Source organism: Gekko japonicus, unplaced genomic scaffold (assembly GCF_001447785.1).
Source record: "Gekko japonicus isolate JY-2015 unplaced genomic scaffold, Gekko_japonicus_V1.1 scaffold740, whole genome shotgun sequence".
In the NCBI taxonomy this organism is placed as follows: Eukaryota; Metazoa; Chordata; class Lepidosauria; order Squamata; family Gekkonidae; genus Gekko; species Gekko japonicus.
Genome location: NW_015172576.1, coordinates 12,349 through 38,387, shown reverse-complemented (window position 1 = coordinate 38,387; position 26,039 = coordinate 12,349). Strand labels below are relative to the sequence as shown.

Genomic DNA, 26,039 nt, shown 5'->3' with positions numbered 1-26,039 from the left:
TGAAATGTCCAAAGCCCACTCGGGGTCGCCAGAAGTCACCGTGACTTCCAGGCATGCATGCACACGCGCGCACACACGTGCACCCCCCCCCTCAAAAGTGGCTTATGTACCACTTACTCGTTCTTCCGCTTCAGAAAGCATGTTCATCGCTCTCATGTTCACATTCCTGCCCAGCTTCTCTTTCTTTTCCTGCAGCTTCTGCAGCCTTTGGCCAGCTTCTTTGGGGTTATTTGTTTTGAAGTCGTAAGCTGTGTTCGGCTGGCCAAAAAGGTGCTTCTCCGCGGCTATCCATTCGTAGTCCTTAAGCATTTTAGCCACCTGTTAATACACACATGGAGAAACCAGTGGAGACCGTTTACTAAAGCATCCCCATACGCTGGGGAAAGCATTGTGAAAACATTTAACATGGCTGCCACCCCAGCCTGCCACAAGAGGGTGGGTACATCGTCTTTTCCCAGCCACGCCTGTGCCTGCCCACCTCACTTCTGTCCTGCCCAGCTGGCTTTGCGAGTCACATCGGGCCAACGGTGCCAGCTGCGAGCACGGCACCTCTATTAACTCAGTCTGGTGCAATGAATTCTTCCGCTTTCAGTGTGCCTGGAAAAGCAGCATACGACTGTATACAGTTTTTAAGAAAATCTATGGAGATATGAGGTGATGTAGCAGCTAATGGGGCCAATTACAGAATGGGAACAGGGGTGTTTACTCACATAAAGTATCAGGAGTAGAACTCTCGGCCACGGAGGCAAACGTACCTTTACAGAAGCATCAGAAGCCTCCTGCTTGTGCTTACTGATGTTATGTTCTAGTTCTTTGATCTTGAGCTGCAATTCGTTATTTTGTTCTTTATGTTTTACAGCTTCTGCGGATTTGGCTTTGATTGCTTTATCCTGGGCCATCACCACCGCCTTTTGCTCAGCCAGCTCCTCTTGAGCCTTCTTCACGGATGCCTGAACAGGTAACAAGACACCTTGGTCACCCCCAGACCTGGATAGGCCAGGCAAGCCTGATCTCATCAGATCTTGGAAGCTAAGTAGGGCCGACCCTGGCAAGTGTTTGGATGAGAGACCTCCAGAGAGTACCAGGGCCGGGAGGCCAGAGGCAGGCTATCAAGCCTCTGAATGTCCTCCGTGCCCCAATAGGAGTCACCAGCGTTCTCAAAGACTTCCAGGCACGGGCAGACACACACAAACAAACAGCACAAAAATCTTCCTTTGATCACCACAGCATGAGGGTGGGGTTAAGGTACACAGTGCATGCAAAGAAGCTACAAAATCTGCTGCACCCATGTCAGAGCAAGACAACGTAATGTGGCATGATGGGATACACGCAGAAGACTGCTTATGTGTGCCCTGACCTGGATAGCCCAGGCAAGTACTTGGATGGGTGGCCTCCAAAGAATACCAGGGCTCAGGACGCAGAGGCAGGCAGGCAATCAAGCCACCTCTCTGAAATGTCCAAAGCCCACTCGGGGTCGCCAGAAGTCACCATGACTTCCAGGCATGCATGCACACGCGCGCACACACGTGCACCCCCCCCCTCAAAAGTGGCTTATGTACCACTTACTCGTTCTTCCGCTTCAGAAAGCATGTTCATCGCTCTCATGTTCACATTCCTGCCCAGCTTCTCTTTCTTTTCCTGCAGCTTCTGCAGCCTTTGGCCAGCTTCTTTGGGGTTATTTGTTTTGAAGTCGTAAGCTGTGTTTGGCTGGCCAAAAAGGTGCTTCTCCGCGGCTATCCATTCGTAGTCCTTAAGCATTTTAGCCACCTGTTAATACACACATGGAGAAACCAGTGGAGACCGTTTACTAAAGCATCCCCATACGCGGGGGAAAGCATTGTGAAAACATTTAACATGGCTGCCACCCCAGCCTGCCACAAGAGGGTGGGTACATCGTCTTTTCCCAGCCACGCCTGTGCCTGCCCACCTCACTTCTGTCCTGCCCAGCTGGCTTTGCGAGTCACATCGGGCCAACGGTGCCAGCTGCGAGCACGGCACCTCTATTAACTCAGTCTGGTGCAATGAATTCTTCCGCTTTCAGTGTGCCTGGAAAAGCAGCATACGACTGTATACAGTTTTTAAGAAAATCTATGGAGATATGAGGTGATGTAGCAGCTAATGGGGCCAATTACAGAATGGGAACAGGGGTGTTTACTCACATAAAGTATCAGGAGTAGAACTCTCGGCCACGGAGGCAAACGTACCTTTACAGAAGCATCAGAAGCCTCCTGCTTGTGCTTACTGATGTTATGTTCTAGTTCTTTGATCTTGAGCTGCAATTCGTTATTTTGTTCTTTATGTTTTACAGCTTCTGCGGATTTGGCTTTGATTGCTTTATCCTGGGCCATCACCACCGCCTTTTGCTCAGCCAGCTCCTCTTGAGCCTTCTTCACGGATGCCTGAACAGGTAACAAGACACCTTGGTCACCCCCAGACCTGGATAGGCCAGGCAAGCCTGATCTCATCAGATCTTGGAAGCTAAGTAGGGCCGACCCTGGCAAGCATTTGGATGGGAGACCTCCAGAGAGTACGAGGGCCGGGAGGCCAGAGGCAGGCGATCAAGCCTCTGAATGTCCTCCATGCCACAGTAGGAGTCACCAGCGTTCTCAATGACTTCCAGGCACGGGCAGACGCACACACACACACACAAACTAACAGCAAAAAAAATCTTCCTTTGCTCACCACAGCATGAGGGTGGGGTTAAGGTACACAGTGCATGCAAAGAAGCTATAGAACAGGGCACAGCAACTGGCAGACCCTTGGGGAAAACCCCAAGCCTAGAAGTCACCCCAAGGTGTGGGGAAGGGCCACTGGTTTAAATTATTGGTAGTCAGGATGTCTTAAAGGGACTTTCTGTGCTCAAAATCAGCAGGTCACTGAGTACCATTTGCTGGGGAGTGAAGAGCAAAGGAGGGGTGCTGCCAAGATGCTCTGTGCATGGGCTCCCCTGTGGGCATCTGCAGGGTCCCCTAGGACACTTCCACACACACAGTAAATAATCCTCTTTCAATGCACTTCAGCAATCATTTGTGAGCAGTTTACCATTTCATGGGGTAAAATCCCATTGCAAAGTGCACTGAAAGCACATTATTCCGCATGTGTGAAAGCACTAAGGGGGAAACAGGAGGAGTCACAACCACAGCAGTGAGACTTACAACCAAGCCACTTCAAAGAAGAGGAAAAGAATGGATTTATACCCTGCCCTTCACTACCCGAGGTAGTCTCAGAGCGTTTTACAATCCCCTTTCCCTTCCCCTCCCCACAACAGACACCCTGTGAGGTAGGTGGGGCCGAGAGAGCTCTGAGAGAACTGCCCTTGAGAGAACAGCTCTGAAAGAACTTGTGATTGACCCAAGGTCACACCAGCAGCTGCATGTGGAAGAGTGGGGAATCAAACCTGCTTCTCCCAGATTAGAGTCCGCGCTCTTAACCACGACACCAAACTGGGCCTTGTTCCTGCCATCCTCCAGCTCCTCTCTCAAAGTCGCCCTCTGGCAAAATAAGTTGCCGGTACAGACTACTGAATATCCTGAAAGGTCCCAAGACTGGACAGGTGCGAATGGCAAGCAAGAAAGGCCAGATATGAAGACTGAGCCCCTCTCCAGTTAATTTTGGGTTGAGGACTCACCTTGTTCTTTGCTACCTCAACCGATATTTCCTCAATCTGCTCCTGGAAGGATTTAATAGCTTCGTTCACAGCATCAATCTGTTGTTTATAAGAGTCCTGTTCTCGTTTCAGTTCTTCAAGTTCTAACCTCAGTGCTTCAACCTCCTAAAAAGCATATCACACACACACACGTTGAGGACTGTACGTAACGGTTTTGATCAAGCAGACTGGATCTCCCTCTTGGAATGGGGTCAGAACAGAAGTTCCAGAGTTTTCTACTTCCATGGAAACACCGCCACATCAACATGTTTTAAGAAACCCGTGTTTATGATAAGACTCATTGCTTGTTCAAGAGGATTCTCAGGCTTTAGGACATACGAACACACATGTTCATGCTCAGTTCACATGCCAGCAGGTTCTGTTTGTGCCTCATCATAGCCCCACACGAGCTGAGCACATGTCGTGGAACACAAACAATGCTCCTATGCACAGGAAGTGATGGGGTATTTCGGGGAACCTTGCCTGCTATGAACTCTGGAATAAGCTTCCAAGGAAGCTCAGGATTCCCTTAAGCCCACTGGTTTGTAACAAGACCAGAATACCACTGTTGTCTTAAACAACAAAAGTGAATGCACAAATCACATGCAAATTTTCACCTTGCATGGGCAAGGGTGCATGAGGCAGTGGGAAAGACTAGTTCAGACAATACCCCAAGCCACATTAGTATGTTTGTGAACATTCAGTGACTGAGAAATCCCTCCCTCCTCACAAGCTGCTTTTCTCATTGGGCATCATAAAAGGTACAGCAAAATCAAAATCCTGTTACCAGTATAAAGTGGAGTCTTCTGTATAAGCAACAGGGAACACCACCAGTGTGATGTTGCAGAGATATAGCTGGACTGGAATGGGCATAGCGCATATCCACCGGGCTTGGTTGGGAAACCCATTAGGTGGCTTTGGCCAAGACACCACTCTCCACCCTGCCTAGCCTTACAACAGCTCTGTGAGGGAACTCTGAGCTCCTTCAAGGGAAGACTCAAGCATCCATGGCTGACTAGAATCGGAGACCCAGGCTCAAATCCCCACTAAGCCATGAAGCTCACCTGGTGAACTCGGGCCTGTCGCTGACTCAACCTAACTTACTTCACGGGGCTGCTGTGGGGATAAAATGGGGGACAGCACGGGACTGCATCGATAACCATGCATGCCACTGTTAGATCCTTTGAGGAAAGATGGGAGAAGAAAGCAAATAATGGACATCCCCTTTTCAGTGCTGTTTTAACAGCTCCATTACATTAGCGTTAAAAAGAGTTTTACCTGCTCCTTTCCTTTCATCTTTTTGCTGGAACTATCGGCCTTTTTCTTGGCGGCATCCAGCTTCCGTTGGGCATCTTTCAACTCCTTCTCCCGCTCCGCTTCTGCGTTCTTCATCTTGTCTTCAAGCACTTTTAGTTTCTCTTCTGCTTTTTTCTGAACCTCCTTGGTTGTCTTCAAAGTTTCCTCACTTTCCTCTGAAGAAGAGAAGAAGAAGAGATTGGGTTTATACCCCGCCCTTCAATACCCAAAGGTGTCTCAGAGCGGCTTACAAACTCCTTTCCCTTCACCTCCCCACAACAGACACCCTGTGAGGTGGGTGGGGCTGAGAGAACTCTGACAGAAACTGCTCTTTTTCAAGGACAGGTGTGCCAGAGCTTGTGACTGACCCAAGGTCACATCAGCAGGTGCAAGTGGAGGAGTGGGGAATCAAACCCGGTTCTCCCAGATTAGAGTCCGCACACTTAACCACTACACCAAACTGGCTGAAGATGAACACAGTGTTGATCCCAGGCTCTCATGCAGAAGGGACTTATAACAATGATGCATTAAGGGAGGGAGAGAGGGAGGGGGAGAGAGAGAAACCACTACATGACTAAACGCCGAGGCTTCCCACCGAAGTGGTACCTATTTATCTACTTGCAATTTCTTGATTTCGAACTGCTAGGTTGGCAGGAGCTGGAACCAGAGACGGGAGCTCACTCCGTCTTGCGGCACTTGGGTCTCGAACTGCTGAACTACCGACCTTCCGGCCTGCAGTTCAGCGTCTTAACCACTTGAGCCACTGCAGCTTACAAAGTACTAAAATACAATTTAAATGGAGTCATCCCCAAAAATATATAAGCCACATCCTGGTGTGATCCTGGCTCAAGAAAGGCCATAGGCAGTGAGCCTCTAGGTTTCTGTAACTGGAAGGTTATAGAAGCTCAGCCCGGAACCTAAGTAACTGGCTTAAAATCATTCCCAAAGTCCCCCAGATTCCTATCCTTTGCTCAACTGTGGTGTTTGAAAGCACTGCAATTAAGACAGCAAGCTTGCCCTTTAGATGGTAGGACCACTAATGTTTTCAACTCTCTTTCCAAAGACTGCTATGCAAACTGGAGGGGATCGGGGGGAACATTCAAAAGGAGTGATCGGGCACAACGGAGCAGCGGCCAAGCTGGAAGGGGGCAACCCACTTCCTTATTGGTAGGTGTTGCTTGCTGGCGGCTGCACTGCAAAAGTGTGCAGCTGTTGAATGGCCAACAGGGCCCAGCATGAGTGGATGTTGCCACCATCCTGCACTGAAAGCTCTGAGCCACTCAGCAGCCGGCTGCCTCCACTGTGAAACCCGGGGCTGCCGCTGTCTCCTGATGCCTACTGACTCCCTCTCCCCTATTGGGTCGCTGCTCAGCAATAGAGATCAAGTGGAAGCTGATGTATTAAACAAAATGATGCAATTCTGGTAACTTTGCAGGTTTGATCTAACCTATTCACCCTTTTCCCCCCCTCTTTCCAAAGACTGCTATGCAAACTGGAGGGGATCGGGGGGAACATTCAAAAGGAGTGATCGGGCACAACGGAGCAGCGGCCAAGCTGGAAGGGGGCAACCCACTTCCTTATTGGTAGGTGTTGCTTGCTGGCGGCTGCACTGCAAAAGTGTGCAGCTGTTGAATGGCCAACAGGGCCCAGCATGAGTGGATGTTGCCACCATCCTGCACTGAAAGCTCTGAGCCACTCAGCAGCCGGCTGCCTCCACTGTGAAACCCGGGGCTGCCGCTGTCTCCTGATGCCTACTGACTCCTTCTCCCCTATTGGGTCGCTGCTCAGCAATAGAGATCAAGTGGAAGCTGATGTATTAAACAAAATGATGCAATTCCGGTAACTTTGCAGGTTGGATTTAGCCTATTCACCTTTCCCCCCCCCTTAAATGCATGTTGTTCAAAGTTATTTTCCTCCCTAAGCGCACTGAGGGGAAAACCTGGTTTCCTGACCCCCTACACATGATTACAGCCTTGACAGACTAGCTGGGCCACGGTCTCCTTCTCTCACCGATGGTTCTCTTCAGAGCATCCAGTTCCTCCTGCTGTTTGTGGTAGGCACTTTGCTGCAGCTTGGTCTGTAGCAGCTCAGCTTCTTCCGATTTCATCTCCCATTGCTGTTTCAGACGACGATACCTTAACGGAGACAATCATGAGACAAAAAGGATTTCGGCTCGTCAACGCGGCTTTCTGTTGCAGGGCCTTTGAGAAAATTAACTAGATGTTACTAGCCGTTCCCAATTAAGACTATCAAATTGAAAAAAAAAGTGTTGTTTTGATAAGTTAAACATTTCCTTAATAATCCAGTTGATGGTGCAAGTCTCAGCACCACCAACTCACAGAGCCAGTTTGGTGTAGTGGTTAAGCGCGCGGGGTCTAATCTGGGAGAACCGGGTTTGATTCCCCACTCCTCCACTTGCACCTGGCTGGATGATCTTGGGCAAGCCATAGTTCTGGCACAGCTGTTCTTGAAAAAGAGCAGTTTCTGTCAGAGCTCTCTCAGCCCCACCTACCTCACAGGGTGCCCGTTTTGGGGAGGGGAAAGGAAAGGAGTTTGTAAGCTGCTCTGAGACTCCCTTGGGTAGTGATGGGCAGGGTATAAATCCAATCTCCTCTTTTTCTTCAAGTTGACTAGGGCAGAAGTAGCATTACTACAGAGAGATTCCAGAACAAAAACGTGTGGGAACATGAGCCTGTGCAGCACGGTTTTCTGTCTGAAGACCTGAGCTATTTATTTAGTACATTTGTATCCCACCCTTCCCCCAAAGGGCTGGTGGGCAGACACCATTCTCCCCTTTTCAATTTTATCCTCATAGTCACCCTGTGAGGTAGGCTAGACTGAGAATGAATAGCAGGCCCAAGGTTACCCAGCAAAGCTCCCACGCCAGAGTGGGGATTCAAACAGAGGTCTGAGTCGCAAGCCACTACACCAAGCTCGCTCTCTAGAGGAGAAAATGCTATATAATGTTTGTTCCCTGCTTTTTCTCCCCAGAAGAACTTAGAAGCGAAGCTCTTTATACGTCTCTGTCCCAAGAGAACCATGGTCAGGACTTACTTCTCAGCCGTCTCCTTCAGACCAGACAACTCCTTTCCTATCAGTTGCAGCTCAGCTTCCTTTGCTTCGAGCTGCTCTTGCGCCTCTTTTACCGCTTGGAGCTTGCACAAAACCGATGCAGACTGTGATCGTGCACCTGGATCAGAATAGAAAAGAGACTGAAATATTTCCTTGAACGAAGGGGGCCAGTTCACCTACATGAGATTAATGTGGTTACTCTGAAAAGGATGGTCAAACTAGATATAATGGTAGATGGTATTGGTTAGCTTGCACAGAGCAAAGAGCTCCAGAATAATTTATAAGAGGAGAACCGTTGAGTTAGGAAGAAGCTGAGCTGCTACAGATCAAGCTGCAGCAAAGTGCCTACCACAAACCATTGAGTTATTAACCCCCACCCTGCACTGTACCCCCTCATCTGATTTTCCCACCCTGTGCAGCTGGTCAGCATTACTACAGCAATATCTCAAAGAAGAGCCAGTCACAGATCTTCTGCTGTCTAGATCTGCTATCTGTATACCTAAAACACTTGTTTCTTCAATACAGTATTTAAAGGTATGATATAATACAAATGATGAAGTTACCTCCAGTAAGTGTGCCCTGAGGATCAAAGGTGTCTCCCCCAAGCGTGACGGTTTTTGTCATTATCTTTTTGTTGAAGGTGACTTTCTTGGCATTGTCCATGTTGTCACAAACCAGCGTGCCCCCAAAAACATACTCCATTGCCTTTTGCACTTCAGATTCATATCCCACCGTGGAAAGAGCCAGATGGACATTCCCCTCCCCAACCTAGCATTCAAGAGAAAAAGCATTAAGACTGCACAAAGAGATGGGAAGGGGAAAAGAGCCTGCCTCAAGAGCTCTCTCCCATTCCTCAAATCCAGATGCAATAGGCATGCTGGCGTGCAGAACTGATAGCAGATCAGAGCAATTGTCCAATGACTTCCCACCAACTCATCGCTCAGATGGGGACAATGAAATCCAGAAGATGGGCAAAGTTATCTGCACCTAGCTCAGGGCAACTCCCATCAAACACAAACACACACACAGATTGTAACACGGGCTTCTTAAAGACTACAGTTAAACAGGTTGGAACACTTTCCCTATGAGGAAAGGTTAAGGTGCTTTGGGCTCTTTAGCTTGGAGAAACGACGACTGAGGGGTGACATGATTGAGGTTTATAAGATTATGCATGGGAAAGAGCAGGTAGAGAAAGAGGTACTTTTCTCCCTTTCTCACAATACAAGCCACAAGGTATAGATAGGGACTCTGGGGCAAGTGATGCTCTGTCATCTTGGTGCTTTGGGGGGGGGTGTCAACAGTGGGATGGCTTCTAATGTCCCGGCCCCACTGGTGGACCTCCTGATGGCACTGGTATTTCTGGCCACTGTGTGACACAGAGTGTTGGACTGGATGGGCCTTTGGCCTGATCCAACATTGGCATCTCTTATGTTCTTATGAAGAGGCAGATTACAGAAAATAGAACTGTAAAATATATGGTCAGAAGATTAGCTAGCTTCACATCCCATGCATGAGACAGGCTGATATGAGACTGTACTTAGGGGATTTTGTAGCTAAGAAGGAGGCCTTACCAAGTGTTTGGCTGCTTTGATAGCTTCTTTCCCAACACACCTTGCTGAAATTTTGTTCAATGGAATAATGGTATATCGACGCTTCAGCTCACCCTTTTCTAGTAGCTTTTTGCCAGTAACCTAAAGTAGGAAGGGTAGAAATATCCACACATAAGTGCCAAGCCATTTAGTGTATGCCTTCGGATAGATTAAAGGCTTAAAATCAACCAAAGCCTTTTAATGGTTAAATTAGCCAACTCCTTGACCTGTACCTATGCTATGAGCTAGCTTCATCCTTGCACTTGGGGTCTCACTCATAATGGATACGGTCATGAAAAAGACAATTTACAAATCACATTCTCAAGTATACACCTTAAACTGTAACACATGAATGGGACAAGCCTGCGGGGACGCTGTAAAAGTACATTCATCATGAGCCGGGTTGGCTGCAACTCCCTTTCAAGGCAATGGTAAACTTGGGTTTATTGTCCATCAAGAAGTAAACTTGGGTTTATTGTCCATCAAGAGGCAATAGTTCTCACGGGACTGGATACTTTTCATTCAGTTAAATCTACGAGAAACATACCTCGGTGTCCACCACAACATTGTAGAGTCGGCCCCCAGCAACCACTTCTAGTGCTGTTGCTGTGGAGGCCTCTTTCACGGTAATCAGAGAGGCAACAAGCCCTTTCACGTGACCACGGTCCCAGTTTTTTTCCGGATCCCTTAAAAACAAATGGATACTCATTAACAGCTCATGGAAGCTGCTGTGAGGCATTGGAGGCTTGTGAAATGAATTTAAGAAGCGCATATGCCATGAGACCTGTGAAAGTGCTATTTCCTGAAGCATCCATATACAGGACAGACTCTAGATCAGGGACTCCCAATGTGATTCCCATAGGCCCATGGCGCCCACTGACATATTTTCTGATGCCCGCCAAGTGTATTTAGGGAGTAGGTGGGGCCAGGCAGGGCTTTTGCCCAGCAGGGCTCCTGACTGGCTGCACAAATTCTTTTAAATCTTGCTTTGGCAACAGCTGCTACCACAGCAGAAGGATCTGCACTGAGTGACTGAAGTTAAGCCGTGGCAATCATTCTGTGGCTGGCTCCGCCTCCTGTGGCAGCCATTTTGTGGTAACAATTTCATTGTTGCGCCCACCATTCCATGCCACACCACAATGCCAAAGGTGCCCACAGGCTTAAAAAAATTGGGAGATCCCTACTCTAGATGCCTCAGTAGTCCCACCTAGAGATGTGAAGGCCTGGGAAAAAACCGGAAAAATTCGGGGGGAAAACCTTTCCCCCCCGTTTTTTTCCTGAAGCCTTTTTTGTTTTTTTCTGAAAAATTGAAAAAAGAAAAGAAAAAAATTGATTATGGAACGTTTTAACATAATGAATAAAATATTTTAAGACCAGGTGTTCAAATATTTTCCAAATCATTTCTAAAATATATATATATATGGTATCAGATTGATGTAATTTCTGTGCACTGAGGACAAGCAAGTCCTAGGTTACAAACTGAATTCTCCAATGCAAGAACAAGATGCATTTCTTCCTTTAGGAGGTGCGATTGTCAGAAGAAAATAAAAAAGTTTCAGTTTTGTTTTTGCATGTGGGTGGGTATTCTGTAATAATTGTTTGGATACACTATATTTTTAATATGCTAGTTGTGATAATTTCATGACAAGTAAAAATGTCCATAGTCATATTTTATGTTCCTGAAGTAACAGAATGACTTTCAAACTAGAAAAGACAAAAGAAATGCTAATGTAGCATTTTTCCAATTTTTCTGAAAATGTCCGTTTTTCCCCGGGAAAAAACGGAAAAAAAACGGGGTTTTTTCCGAGCTTCAAAATTTCCAGAAATTTTACATCTCTAGTCCCACCATTTCATATCTGTGAGGTGAGGGAACAATCACACTGTTTATGCTCCAAAACATTCATCTTTAACTACTTGTTCCAAAGGTCAAAATGATACTGGGTAGGAGAAAAGAGATATTAATCACTTGAAGAATCCCTGTTAGTGAACACCTGAAGACCTGAGACACGGATCTCCTCAGGGTTAATCCTCTGGGTGAGGGGTTCAGATAAGTTGGGTTAAGACTCATCAATCAACTGGCATCATTTGTCTACAGTATCTTGCCAAATGAATAATTTCTAAACTACAATAGTGATACCAGACTGCTGAATTTCTTTTCTGCTCAGCTTCAATGCTTTAAAAACAAACTAAGAAGGCAGACAATACTGAGTTTTACCTGTATTCAAAAAGTAAATTGGGGAATTTGGCCATCAATGCTTCGTAGGACTCTCTCAGCTGGTTCACCACACGAGAAAGCTCTCTCTGTTTTTGGAGAAGGTTTTCTTCTTTTTTGTCTAGAACAACCAAACAAAGACAATTCACTCAACGTTTACAAGGCTCACCACAAGATTTTTAGGAGAAAATGCTCAATATTATATAGGGTAGAATGTATAAACCAGTGGCAACTTTTATTTAAGCACCACAGCACACAAATCAGACTAGGACAGAATTTAGAATAGATCTGATGTGAGTCTTGGAGAATTCCATGCAGCTCTCATGATGTTTCAGTTTGTATGTGCTGGCCCACACATACAAGAACCCTGCCTGTAAAAAGCCCCCATATATTTTTGTAGTGTCTCCTTTTCCAGCAGCCTGCAATCCATGGCAAAGTCCCAGTTTCTCAGAATCACAGGGTCCTTACTCATTCTTGGTACCTCCCCTTCCCGATCCTCAAACTGTACATTGTCATTCAGTTGATGAAACAAACCTTCGTAGTCGAGCTTCTTCATTTCATGCTCTAGTTTCTCTTTCTGCTTTTTGACAGCTTCAAACGTGTCTTGATCTTTCTTGTAACCAGCGTCCATCTTTTTCACTTCAGCCTGTTTGGTCTTTAGCTCTTGTTGGGCGTGTCTCAACTTCATCTGAGCCTGCAAAGGAAGTCCATGACAGTTTTACTGATCCACTTCTTTCCTAATGAACATGCGGTTACTATTCAGAATCAGGTAACTTATTTGGCATTACAAGCAGAATAACCAATCTCATGATGTTGATTCAGGGAGGATAGGTCTATCAGTGGCTACCAGCCATGGTGACTAAAGGGAATGTTCACATTCAGAGGCAGTCAACCTTTGAATACCAGTGCCAGGAGGCAACATCAGGGGAAGGCCTCAGAGTAAGTGGTTGGCCAATGTGTGAAATAGGATGTTGGACTAGATGGAGCATTGGTCTGATCCAGCAAGGCTCTTCTTATGTCACAGTCATACTCCTCCTTTCATCTACAGGCGCAAGTCATCCAACAGGGTGACCATGGAACTGTTTCAGTCCTATGTCCAGGCCTTAAGCCAGACTGGAAAAGATCCAAATAGTTCGCTACATCCTGGAAAACGGGAAGTTGTCCATCCACCACCCATTCAATCACCTTGCTCAAGAATGGTACATTCGAGTTGGGTTGATAGTTATCCACGTCACCTGGGTCTACCATAGATTTCTTTAGTAGTGGATGCACCACAGCCTGTTTGAATGCTGTGGCGACCACCCTCCACTCTTAAAGAGGCATTAACTGCCTCTTGATCTCAGTCACCCCCTTCCCAGCAGATTTAAGCTGCCTGGAAGGGCAAGATTGATACAAGCAAATGATAGGCTTCAAGCATCCAAAGATCCTGTCTGCACCATCAGAGTATCCAAGCAGTTGGACAACCTGGCACCTGGGAACATTCTGACTCGGTCACTGCTAATGTACAGTCCAAGTTGGTATGCATGGGAGAGATTTTTATATGCGAAGTGCTGAGCAAAAACACTCACAGTAGGCCAAGAAGCAGTTCACCTCCTTCTGTAGACCAGATCTCAGTAGGCCTCTGAACCACCTGGAACTGCTCTGGCAGGAAATTATTGCTTCTTTGCCTCCATCACCGCCACAGAGCAAGCTCTGAAGCGAGCTTTAGCCTGTGTCTTCTGAGATTAATCATGAGTCTTCCCTCACTGTCGCTCTAGCTGCCTCCCTTGTCCTTTCATCCCTGCAACCTCTCAGTAGACCAAGCTATTTGCTTGAACTCTGAGACAGGGTGTCTAGGAACAATTACGTCAACAAACCAAGTCATTTTCTTATTCCAGAAGTCAACCGGGGCATTGGCCATATCAATAGGAAAATCACCAGCAGCCACCATAAAACCATCTGGCTCTGGAGGGAGATCGTTTTAATAGGTCTCCCACTCCTGCAGAATGTTAATATCCCTGTAGGTCTAAACCCAAGCAGATATTCATCTGTCTATAACAAAAAACTGTGAACTTATTCCTCCACTTTCAGTTCACTTCTTCCTGCTTCTATCAAAGTACCATAACAACAGTGTGATCCACAGAGTGTGCGGGGCCAGTTATTACTTCAGATAGGTTCATAGTTGTCATAAGACAAGAAATCCGGAGCCATTCTTGACCGGTGTTCCCTCTAAGATGAGTTAGTGGGAGCTAGCTCACGGTTTTTTAGCCTCCAGCTCCCACATTCTTGTCCTAACTCAGGAAGGATGGCTCCAGAGCAAACTAACGTATGCAGTAGCCAAATCGCTTGCTCACAGCTTTAATGCCAGTAGCTCACTAAGTAGGATTTTTGCCCACAAGAACCCACAGCTTAGAGGGAGCATGGCTCTTGACTAGGAAACCTCAGCACGAATGCTGAAGTACCTTAAGACACCCACCCCCAAGTTCCTGATGGAGGCATGAGCTCTGGCAGGGAGACAATTGGGGGGTAACCAACAGAAACCCAATCCTGTCTTGCAGCCCCAAAATGGGTACATAGCTTCTAAACCAGAAGTTTCCTGAACACAGCATCACGCAAGGGGAACAGAGTCACTACAGACCACAGTAACTCCAACTCCCAACCCTCCCTATACTGATGTATCCTAGAGTACTCCAGGACACACAACTGAGAGAGGTTAACTCCCCTACGACATCAGATGCAACCCTATAAAAAGCTCATGACACAATAAACTTTACCCTTTAAGGCAGGGTTCCCGAACATGGTGCCAGCGGATGCCATTGCATCTGCCAGTGCCTCCTTTGGCACTTACCAAGCTTTTCAGAAAATGGGTGTGACCCCTTTAAAACGTAACTTATTATTGGCTCCCCTCATTCAAATGAAAAAGGTTTTTCACTGGGGAATCAGGAGGACTGGTAATTTTCCTTAGTCAGTGTGTGGTTCCATTTCCCTTTCCGGATTCTCTTCTTCCCGGGAGGTATTCCATTTGGCTCTACTTCCTGTGGCAGCCATTTTGAATCTGACTCCACTTTCTGCGGCCACCTCTGGGGTTTGGGGGGGGGGGGGTGTCACCACCACATCTTGAAACTCTAAAGGCTCCAAAAAGGTTGGGGACCCCTGCTTTAAGGTGTCCTGGGAAAGTCTGTACCTGTTTAGCTTCAGTTTCTGCTTTGCTTATATTGTTCTTACAAGCCATCATCTGCCCGGCAAGAGTAGCATCCTCCCCATCTTCACTGCTGGACAGGCCAGCAGACACAGCTTTGAAGTGTTTCTCTGCAGCAGCCAAAGCCACGATGTCTGTATTGCTAGCCTCTTGAAGAGCACTCAGGGCATCGGCTATCTTCTTTATTTCTTTTTCCTTTGCCACCAAAGCTTTAGAATCCTAAAACGAAAAAGAGCTTACATGTTAAGCCATCTATTTAAGACAATATAATTTAAAATAATTTTACAGGCGCTCAAACACACAAGAAGCCACAACACAATTTTTGGGAATCGGAAACCACAGAAACCTGATTAAAAAGAAGCCAAACAGCCATCTTGCCAAGTTCACACCAGCACCAAGACAACATGCACTGTCCAGTCTGAACCATTGTGGGGATGCCGAGGACCTACACAAAGAGCTCTGTACACCAAAGAGGGTAGCATGTTTTGCAAACGGCAGTCTGCAGTGCTCCATAGTCAAACCACTTTTGAAATGAAGGGGCTTTCAAAATCAGTTTGTGAAATGGCAGCGGTGAATCTACGGTTCAAAGGAAAAGCAATCCAAAATCCCAGTGGATACGCTCAAGTGTACTTGAAGCATCCCTTTTAAGACGTGACTCTTATTGAATTTGATAGGAATTATTTCTCAACTATGTATGCTTCAGATTCCTAACTTTAAAAAATAGCACTAGAAATAGCATACTGTGACTATATTTAACTATGCCCTGCAGACCTGCTTATTTGAGTGTATGAAATGAAGTACAGTTTGTAACTGAAATGGTTACTCTATCATTCTTACCTCTTCCATGTTTTTAACAAGCTCTTTATGCTTTTTTCCTTCATTTTGCAGATTCTGCTTTTTGATATCCAGAGTGCTTTGCACTTTGATATCCAGTCTCTGAACTTCTGTAAGAGAATCTTCCAACGCACGAAGCACACTACCAAATTCCTGCAAATATTTTTAAATGTAGAACCAAACTTTATTTTAAAAAACTGAGATGCCTGTACACGTATGTCTACCACCTTCTCCTAATACGTTTCACCAGTACAGGCAAAAGCACTACTGCCAGAAAGTGAAGAACCTGACCCCCTCCCCCTGGGAAAGAGCTCTCAAATGCCCCAAGAAAAAAAGCAGTAAAGAAAAACTTTCTCTTGATGCACAGTTCAGAGCCATTGCGGCAGCAGAAAATAAAAAAATCTTTTCCCTTCATCCTTTCCACTATTTGCATGTCTCAAAACACTAGACAATCATTTCACAAAATGCTTCATATTTCAAATATTCCCATCAGTTAATGGGCTTCTTGCTGGCATGTGTTTACTAGATATAGGTTCTATCTAAATATTCTGCGTTACTTTATGCTGTTTGTTTTTCTGAAACATTCATTTGCCAAAAACAGCCAATTAACATAAAAGTCCAAAGAAGATTTAATTAAGGATTATTTTAAAATTAAAAGAACAGCACTTTAAATAGTTTAGGAAAACACAAGATGCTCGACTTTTCAGAGGAAAAGATCTTTTCTAATTTAAACATGAAGTATTAAAAAAACCTACAAAGGGAGTGTCTTGGCATTGGTAAAAGTCACAGATTGTGACATTTTATATGGAAAAGAGATGTAATAGAGGCGGGGTTTACGGCGCAACGATGGCGGACGCCTTTCCCGAGGCTCGGGGAGGGCGCTCCACACAGCAGTGGAGGGGAGCCACTGGATCGGTGCCTCCACGGGGGGTCAGGGAGGGCCCCCAGGCTATAGGGCTTTTGAGTGTGAGCCTCTTTTCCTGCTATCTGCAGGGAAATTGAGGCTGCCCTCCGCCCTGACGGTCCTCCCCCCACGCTGTCTGTGTCCTCTTAGCGAGGCACAAGATGTGCCGACCCAGTCAAGCGCAGGAGATCTGGCGAGGGAGCGATTACGAGCGTGGTTAAGAAACAATGAACTGTGAGTTAAAATGAGCAAACCGTAACCAGAAGCGTAAATCCCTCCCCCTCCGAAACCTTTTGAGCGATTGGAATCCTGCTGAGAGGGACGCCTCTCGGACGCATTTGCATAAGCAGAGGAGGGAGGAGAGAGAGAGACAATTGTAAACGGACACTTTGAAGCGAAAATCCCCCCCCCCAACCTCGAGTGACTGGAATCGTGTTGAGAGAGGGAGACCTCTCTGACGCATTTAGATACGCAGAGGAGGGAGAGAGAAAGAGACAATTGTAAACGGATACTTGGAAGCGAAAAGCTGTGGGAGATATCCATGAGTATTTAAGCAACTAAACAGCGTGTAAGCGATTTTCAGAGCCGGGGAGAAAATGATTTTATATTGGAATTAAAGTGTAAAAATGGCGGACACTCCAAAAAAGTCAGCGAAAACAACTCCGAGAAGAAGGGAAGTGAAAGTTATAGAACTCATAGCAGAATGAGATTCTTGAGCAACTTGTTGGTATTAACCATCAGCTTGCCAAGATAAATCAACAACTCGTGTCCTGGCAGCTGCAGTTGGCAACAATAGCAGAAAAGATGGAACAGAGGGCCTGACCTCAAGATCAAGAAGCCTGTGAGATGCCACTGGGCCCCGAGGATGAGACCAAGAAGGAAGAGGCTTAAGATTGGTGGTGTTATCCCTTTGGAGACAGAGGAGGGTTGCAGAATTTCGAGTGAACGTCTAAGAAGCCATCAAGACTTTAGAGAGAATTAGCATAGATGTAAAGGTGGAAGGACTCTGAAAATTGCCCTTACGAAGAGAGCTGGAGAAGATGCTCTGGAAATCTTCTCATAACAAGTAATAAACTAACACATAAGCTTAGAAAGACAGGATCTCACAAAGTATATTGTTTATTAACAGATTTTTTTCCATTACTAACTGCAGTTTAACAGGGTAATGATCTCCTACTCTTGGGTTTTTAGTTTAGTGTGGGTTACTTTTCTTTCTCCTTAGTTGTAGCTCCCCTTCCCTTCTTTTCTTTGTAGTTTATGTAGTACTATAAAAAATAAAAAAATCCCCTTCGGGGGTCTTAAAAAGAAAATAAAAGAGATGTAATACATCATAGTGTAGAATTCTGAAGACAGGTAGCTTCTCATCCAAAATGGAACTTCTCTTGGAAAATCAGCACATTTTATAAGTGTCTTATTTATTACTAGGCCAATTGGTCAAATATATTTTCAAATTTTCATAACATTGTGCTTGGAGATATATTCAAAACAGTTTTGGGATGCTCAACTTTGGTTGGAAAAGATGATTTCAGGCCACTTGAGTCAAAATTATAAAGTGGGGCCTTATGTCAAGCCAAACTTGCCCCAGGCCTAACTATCCAGCTTAACTCTTCTTCACCAATAAGTATCCACGCTCCCTTAAACAGAGTCCAAGGACTGAACACACACACACAATTCTACTGCTAAGCTGCTGCAAAAGAACTACTCAAGTAGGCACAGAGTGCATGTTTCTTATCAACTGTTATTCCATCTGATGAACTAAAGTAATTCTCAAATTATATGGCAACAAAACATTTATTATTGCCTGTTCCTATACCTAATTCAGAGGCAAAATGATGCTTATTACTTGCATTGGCATTTAAGAACTTTTAAGTGTTCTTACTTGATCCCTTTTCTTTTCCATTGCAGCTATTTCTTTGCTGAGTTCCTTCACAGCCTTCTCATTCTCAGTTATTTCTTCTTTACATTTTGCAGTGGTGCCTTCCATTTCCTTCAGCACATCAGCAGAATGGGCCTTGGTTTCTTCGGCTAACACAAACTGATATGCAACATACAAGCGGCTCAGATGCTCTGTCTCTCGCATCACCTTTTGGTATTCCAAGTAGGAGGATCGTTCCTGAAGAAGACAACCAATACATGTCAGCTATCATTTGTTGATAGTACAAACCAAAGGAATACACAAAGGGAAAGATATGGCCAGCAATACTCAAGCTATATTGATGTATTTCGTATGAAAGTTCACATTACCGGCCCCAGTAATGACCAGGTAAGCATGTGCACAGCCCACCAGAAAGTGTGATCATTTTAAGGACAGAACCTTCTTGATCACACACTGTAGCATCCAGCAACTGTTGTCTGCATGTAGTTCTGTCTCTCATGGAGCAGTTTTATGCCAAGCTCTTTGCGTAGAGACAAGCAGGACTGAACCCATGGAACTCTTGCCATGTGTCAAGGATATTACTAATAAGGTTTAACCAAAAAAAAAAAAAAAATTAACACAAGCCTTGACAAAGTTCTTTGGCTTTAGGAGCCAGACCAAAAATGTGGGAGTAAGGCCCACTTTTCAGTGGCACAACAATGAAATTTCTAGGTGCCATGACAAGGTAACATCTGGGATTTGTCGGGCCTCATGTTAACATGACGAGTTTTTAAGCTTTACCAAAACAACAGACTTTCTCAATAACGTAGAACTTCTGTTAACACACATCCAAGTTGCAGAGGAGCGGGAAGACCAAACCATTTCTTTTCAAATAAGAAATACCTCTTTCAGTTTCTGCAGGGTGGGTGTGATTTCTTCCTCCAAAATCTGTCAATAAACAGCAGAATGTAAGTGGTTTGGATTCACAAGCACTCTCTTAATACCTTAAACAAGTAGGCAGCAATACAGCTTAACGAGAAAGAAATAAGACATTTTTTCAAGATGCCAGTCAGTTCAAAGGAGGAAAGGATCACACAAAGTAACTTTTGTTCCTCTTTAAGAGGAATCCTGCAGGTTCTTAAACAGCTAATACCACAGGAAAGGGAGGGAGAACAATTAAAGTCAGTCCCAATTTAAGGAATTTTAACAGCCGTTTCACCTGTGCAAATTCAGTACAAAATGCAAGGAGCCACTAAGGCAAACACTGAGTACCGTGCAAATTTCTTTCAGTTTTGCTTCTTTTTTCTCGATGGTTTTCTGAGCAGCTATTTTCTTGCACTCGTACATCCTTGTGCCAGCTGCTTCTTCAATCATAGACAAAATCTGGGGGCAGGGGAGAGAACATATTACAACCTGAGATGAGATCAAGGGCAACCTCGAAAAAGTTATACAGATATATGTAACTGAACAAGAACATTACCTCTGGAGGTTTCATATTGAGTACTTTGGTAATCCGTCCCTACCAACAGAGAGGCAAAATAACCATCTGTTAATATCACACACTTTTATACTTTTTTCTTACACGGAACGATCAATATATGTGACAGACATTATTTGTACTCTAAAATATATGTCTGAGAACCACCAGGTTAATCATCGTGAACTCTGGGACCCCCTTGCTGGGTAGGTGGGGCACAATGTTACAGGGTGGGGAATCGATCCCAAAGGAGGACCACTGGTAGCCAAGACCTAGGTGGACTTAATACTCCTGGTAAACAAACCTCACTATTATATTAGATCTGTTGAAATCACTGCACCCCCAGTGCTTCAAACACCTATTATGCCAAGGAAATGCTGATCTTATTTTCCTCCCTGAATGTTTTAAAAGGTTAGTTTCAGAGCTAATGATTTAAAAGGCTGTTGAGACGTGTTACTCAAATAAATTGGTCCATTTAAAATGTATTTTATATTTTTGTTAAGAATTAACTGGCAGAACGCTTTTCAAACATCTGCCAACTGATGTTTGATTTCCTACTTGCAAGACAATTCACACTGAACTGTTTTCCTGTAAGCCCTGCTAAGTTCACAGTGTTCACTTCAATAGATGGCAGTTGGAGAGTAGGGCTGGTTCATTATAAAGCATCCTCAGAAATCAGTACTGAAACTGCTGATACTCTCCCCAAAGCATTCAAGAAAATGCATGTGCTCAGATCGCCATACTTTCTTTATACAACACCGAGGAGAGCAGGTGTAAAGCCCCTTCCTGCAAATTCTTAAACACTTCACACAACAGGAAAGGGAGGGAGAACAAGTAGTAGATTTACAAACATACATACTGTACCTGCATTATAAGAAAATGAGGATTATTGACATTCAGTCCAACAGAGCAAAAAAGATCCTGCACTCTAGTGCTGTTTGCATTCACACCGTTGATTAGATATTTATTTCTGCCTCCAATCACCACCTTAAACAGGGAAAAGAAAGGGCTCGTTATTTAGGAAAACAAAGTAAATATGTGGCACGCCTGGCTACTTCTACACAAAATAATAATTCTGCAATCTCTCTCTAGCATTTCTTTTTTGGTGCAATTTTCTGTTCAGGATACAAGATGCATAGAATCTGCAAATACCTAAAACTGGCTCACCTGTCTTGTGACTGTAATCTCATCATGATTCTCAAATCCTAATGGACTCTGCTTCTTGTCAGAATTATCAAAGCTGATGGATACAGTAGCCTTAGTAATTCCAGCCTGGCCATTTTTATAAACAAGATCTTGCAAGTTGGAAGCTCGTACCTGAAAATATTAAGGAAGCCTTTATTTCCATCAGGTGTGTGTGTGGGGGGGTATTTTTGTACTTTGTGTATGTGTGTGTCCCCCATGCTTGGAAGTCATGGCAACCTCTGGTGACCAGTGTTCCCTCTAAGCTGAGCTAGTGTGAGCTAGCTCACAGTTTTTTAGCCTCCGGCTCACACATTTCTGTCTTAGCTCAGGAAGGAGGGCTGCAGAGCAAACTAATGTATGCAGTGGCCAAATCGCTCGCTCACAACTTCAATGCCAGTAGCTCACAAAGTAGAATTTTTGCTCACAAGACTCCAAAGCTTAGAGGGAGCATTGCTGGTGACTCCCACTGGCTTGATATTGCCTGCCTCTGCCTCCCAGCCCTGGTATTCTCTGGAGGTCTCCCATCCCTGCTTAGCTTCCAAGATCTGATGAGATTAGGCTTGCCCGGGCTATCCGGGTCAGGGCCAGGATCGACACCCTTAAACTACAGAGCTGCACCTAAAAATTCTGAGCAGTAGCTTACGTTGATATCAACTGGTGTGATGGTCTCAGGTACTCTTACTTGGATATTAACCCAGCAGTTAAAAAAAAAATTTACACAGCTCATGGGGAAGAAGATGACAATAAAAGTAATGTTAATAAAGGTAATGATACAAATTTCTAGAACCTCTGAATTTAAAAAAACAATGCGGTGCAGTGCCTTTTGATAGACCCATTTAAAATACCACCAAGTATTTTTTATTTATTTACACTATTTATAGTCTGCCTTTCTCACTGAGACTCGAGGCAGATTACACAAGATAAATCGATACAATCCACAGGACGGGACACCCAATGTAATGAGATGTTGGCCGGCGGAAATCCTGAAACAGAGCCGAAACAAAGCATCAGCATTAACGGTGTGACATGTTAAATGAGCAATAGGCTACCTAATCCCAGGCAGTTATTTACACTGTTCATTGAATATGTTCTTGGGGTATCCACAGCCCCCGCTGCTGATCCTTGTTCTGCCAGCAAATCGTCCTTCTTTTGGATACCACTTTCTATTGGTTGCTGGGCCTCGGGGTACCATTGCAGGCATGCAAGAGGGAGCAGGAGCCTGTGTGCAGCAAAACTATCCCCGGAGCCCACAAAGAGCTCTGAGGCCCATGAGCTACAGGTATTTACTGTGGCAACTGTTTGGACCAATCCTCACCATGGTAAAGGTGAGCAATGAATTCGACAGTTGCAGAGTAGGAAGCAAGCCTCCAAGCTCCCCAGAACACTTCTTCAGACTGGACATTAGCAGGGGGAGGGAGAGAGCGAGCATGTGCATGCTTCAGGTGCGAGAGATTTCAAGTTGCCTCAAGGGCCCCCATAAAAATCAATACACTGCTGCCGCTTTTGGCTCATTTATTTGTTTTTCTAATGGGATAATATGGATGCCTAATAGAAAGAGTTAAGTACAGATCGATAGCTTTTAAAAAATGCTTTAACACTGCAAGACTAAGAATCATTCAATATAAATAAAAACGGGAGGGGGGAGTTGTCCACATCTCACATTTAGGGGTTCCATCCCCTAAAATCAGATATGATATGACAATAAATTATTTTCTCTCTAACCTGTCGAGATACCTTGAACTAGAAAAAGAAACCTATTTACGGAGTAATTTCTCACACAATCTGCACTGCACTGCATCACGTGCAATATAAGGCTGTTTCTCAGCCACTGTACAAGCAAGCAAATGTTTCTACTAAAGGGCAACAGTGGGGCACATTAGCACAACACAGTTAACTGCCATTACTCTTCTTCAAGTGCAAGTTTGCACCTCTCACCCATCATAATATTACAAATGACATTTTTGTCCTCAAAACTACACACCTCCATAAAGTCTGGTTTTTTTGATGGAGCACCCTTTTTTGCAGATTTGTCTGTCAGACAACAACATTTATGTCATCTGCAATCACATTGCTATGGTAAGATGTCTTTTTTCAAAACAAGAAATTTTTGGCAAAACTTTCACTTATTCTCCCTGGTCCAAGTACTGTCCAATGGTTTCATATCACAGTTCAATAACACACATTCTGAATAATCAATGATTGTGACACTTCCCAATGCCTCTCTCTCTCTCTTTTTAAAAAGTGAAGCTACACCAAAGAACACTTTACATTGAAGCTGAAGCTCACCATAAAACACAGAGTTATTAATGGAAACAAGGGTTGATGGCAGTAGATATCCAAGGTGTAGGCTTACCTGCGATAGATTGGTAATACCCAGTAAGAAACAGATGGAGTCCAGGATATTGGATTTGCCACTTCCATTTAAGCCAGTAATGGCATTGAATAGTGGGTCAAAATTATTAACTTCTGTCCTTTGAGCATAGGACTTGAACCCTTCGAGGACAATCGACTTGATATGCATTGTTATTCAGTATCCCAAGAGGATACAGGCAAAGCTTCTTCTAAATGCTGAAAAATACATATAATTCTGTGGGTTACAAAACATGAAAGTTTGAGGCACAATGATTGGTTACACGGAAAAGAGCCATCTCATGTTTATTTGTTTGGGAACCAATCCCACACTTGGATAGTTTCTAGTAACAATGAACAGCAGGGCTCTGCACCTGTTCTTGGAGAAACTGCAATGAGACTAAAGGTGCAATCCTATGTACACTTACCTGGAAATAAGCCCACTGAACATCACAAATTCACTTCTCAGTAGAGATGCCTAGGACTGCACTGCAATCCTAAACACACTCATGATGAAAAATTCTGTACCTCTCTAGAGCCCATTATATTTACATATGCCACTGAAGAGTACATAAACCAATTTAAGTTTTTATTTTCCTTTGCTTTTAATAAGGTTTAGTTACCGTTGCTAAAATTTCATTTTTTTTACTCTTTCTACCGTTGCAGAACTGTTTTAATGCTGTTTATCATTCCTATGATTTTCTGTTATTATCTGATCCACATCATATGGTATTATTTAAATGAATTTCCATATTATTTTATTTTACCAAATCATATTCTGGAATGTAAGCCATCCTAAGAACTGACTTGTGAGCGAAAGATTTTAAAGTATGTATTTATTTCAAATGTTTATATCCCAGTCTCAGCCATCAAGATGGTTCACAACAAAGCTAGAAATTTTGTTTGCCCCTCTATTTTTTGAAGATAGGTAAGAATTCAATTACTTTTCAGAACTACCAGGAGCTTTTAAGGTGATTTGGAGGAATACTATAGCTTTTACTCTAGCAATTATTCTGCATACTATGAATTATTATTGCAAATCTACTTTGAACTCCTAAGCATCAATGGAAGGTATATAAATTAAAAAGAAATAAATGTTGAGTCGTAGGCAAAGGCTTGCCAGGGAACAAATGGCAATGGGAAGATAAAAGATTTAGCCTGTAAAATGGAGCTACTGTATGCACGCCATAACAAATCAAAACTGAAAGCGATATAATTCCATGGGTGGGTTACAAAGCATGTACGTATGGAGCACGAAGCTAGTTATGTGGAAAACAGCCATCTCATGCTTACTTGTTTGGGAACAACACCCACACTTGGATAGTTTCTAGTAACAATGAACAAAGTAATCACACTAGGCTTATTTATTCTTAATAGGTTTTTTAAAAAGCATGATTTTAGGAACCATCGAAAGATGCTCTCCCCAAGCAAGAATAAAAAACCACGAGTAGAATTAGAGTTCTCTACTGTGCTCTAGCCAACAGAAAGCTCACCTTTTAACGCGAGGCTGTCTTACCAGGACGGCATTTATGCGGAAATCCTACCGGCAACTTAGATCCCAACCGCTCTCTCTCCTCCTCCTTTTACTTGAATTTTGGCGCGGATCAAGGAGACCGGCCCTCTGACGCCAAGCCCCATCGAGGTCTGTCTAACGTATTGCCTGATTTCTATTCTTCGACTTCGATTCAGGCACTTGGAGGTGAACTCTTGGTAACGACTGAAACGAAGACCCTTCCCACTAGCCTCGCTCTCGTCTCTCTGAACGAGATAGGCATCGAATAAGGGTTGGGGCGGGCCCCAGGAAGCTATAAAAGAGGCGGATGCGGCTAGGACGCCCACATTGCGGATGGGACGGGAGCTGGGTGGGTGGAGTGTGCTGTACAGTGGGGGGGAGAGGTCTTTTTTTTTTTTTGCGGGGTCGGGGTCCTGTGTGCTTATTATTTTTGCTGCGTGTGGGGAAAGAACCTTATTGTTAAGGACTGGAAACTTTAGCCTGAAAGTGGAGTGACGAAACTTTTAAAAGTGATTTTCAATTTAAGACCATAAGGCAGTGTGGATAGGAATTGAAGGGGAAAGAGAGAATGTTTAGGCTACTAAGGAAGACTGAACATTGTTACATTGTTGGGCTTTAAAAGCAAATAGGCTTGCTCTTATTGAAAAACCACCTGAGCCGCGGGACACAAACTGCAGGTTGTCTGCTGTAGTATTCAGAGCTGGGCAAGATGTGGGGAGTCGACTGAGCTCTGTAAATGAACCCTCCCATATTTGTGGGAGTGTAGATTAAATCTGAAGAGAAGCTGCTTATAGAAGTTGAAGGCATTCTGAATCATAAAGACTGAAGGGCAGCTATGTACAAATGATTGAACTCTGGTTGTCTGACTTCTGTTCAGCCAGAACGTGAGTTCTGAATGTTTGATCTTACCTTCCAAATGTGAATGTGTT

The 26,039-nt window shown here is 44.4% G+C and overlaps 1 protein-coding gene across 1 annotated transcript in view; it reads right to left on the bottom strand.

Annotated features, from left to right (window-relative positions):
• Window positions 1–23,769, bottom strand: part of SMC2 (structural maintenance of chromosomes 2) — a 29,317-nt gene extending 5,548 nt beyond the window's left edge. Inside the window, exons 1-20 of the mRNA XM_015421420.1 lie at window positions 23,602–23,769; window positions 21,231–21,380; window positions 20,928–21,050; window positions 20,067–20,105; window positions 19,859–19,969; window positions 19,490–19,534; window positions 18,611–18,844; window positions 15,831–15,980; window positions 14,979–15,212; window positions 12,350–12,509; window positions 11,819–11,936; window positions 10,151–10,289; window positions 9,586–9,705; window positions 8,578–8,782; window positions 7,997–8,132; window positions 6,953–7,077; window positions 4,925–5,118; window positions 3,629–3,772; window positions 2,205–2,399; window positions 1,567–1,767 (exon numbers count right to left, since the gene is read on the bottom strand). Of these exons, the coding sequence (XP_015276906.1) occupies window positions 1,567–1,767; window positions 2,205–2,399; window positions 3,629–3,772; window positions 4,925–5,118; window positions 6,953–7,077; window positions 7,997–8,132; window positions 8,578–8,782; window positions 9,586–9,705; window positions 10,151–10,289; window positions 11,819–11,936; window positions 12,350–12,509; window positions 14,979–15,212; window positions 15,831–15,980; window positions 18,611–18,844; window positions 19,490–19,534; window positions 19,859–19,969; window positions 20,067–20,105; window positions 20,928–21,050; window positions 21,231–21,380; window positions 23,602–23,769 (2,991 nt within the window). The remainder of the gene's footprint in view (window positions 1–1,566; window positions 1,768–2,204; window positions 2,400–3,628; window positions 3,773–4,924; window positions 5,119–6,952; window positions 7,078–7,996; window positions 8,133–8,577; window positions 8,783–9,585; window positions 9,706–10,150; window positions 10,290–11,818; window positions 11,937–12,349; window positions 12,510–14,978; window positions 15,213–15,830; window positions 15,981–18,610; window positions 18,845–19,489; window positions 19,535–19,858; window positions 19,970–20,066; window positions 20,106–20,927; window positions 21,051–21,230; window positions 21,381–23,601) is intronic.
• Between the last annotated feature and the right edge of the window lie 2,270 nt (window positions 23,770–26,039).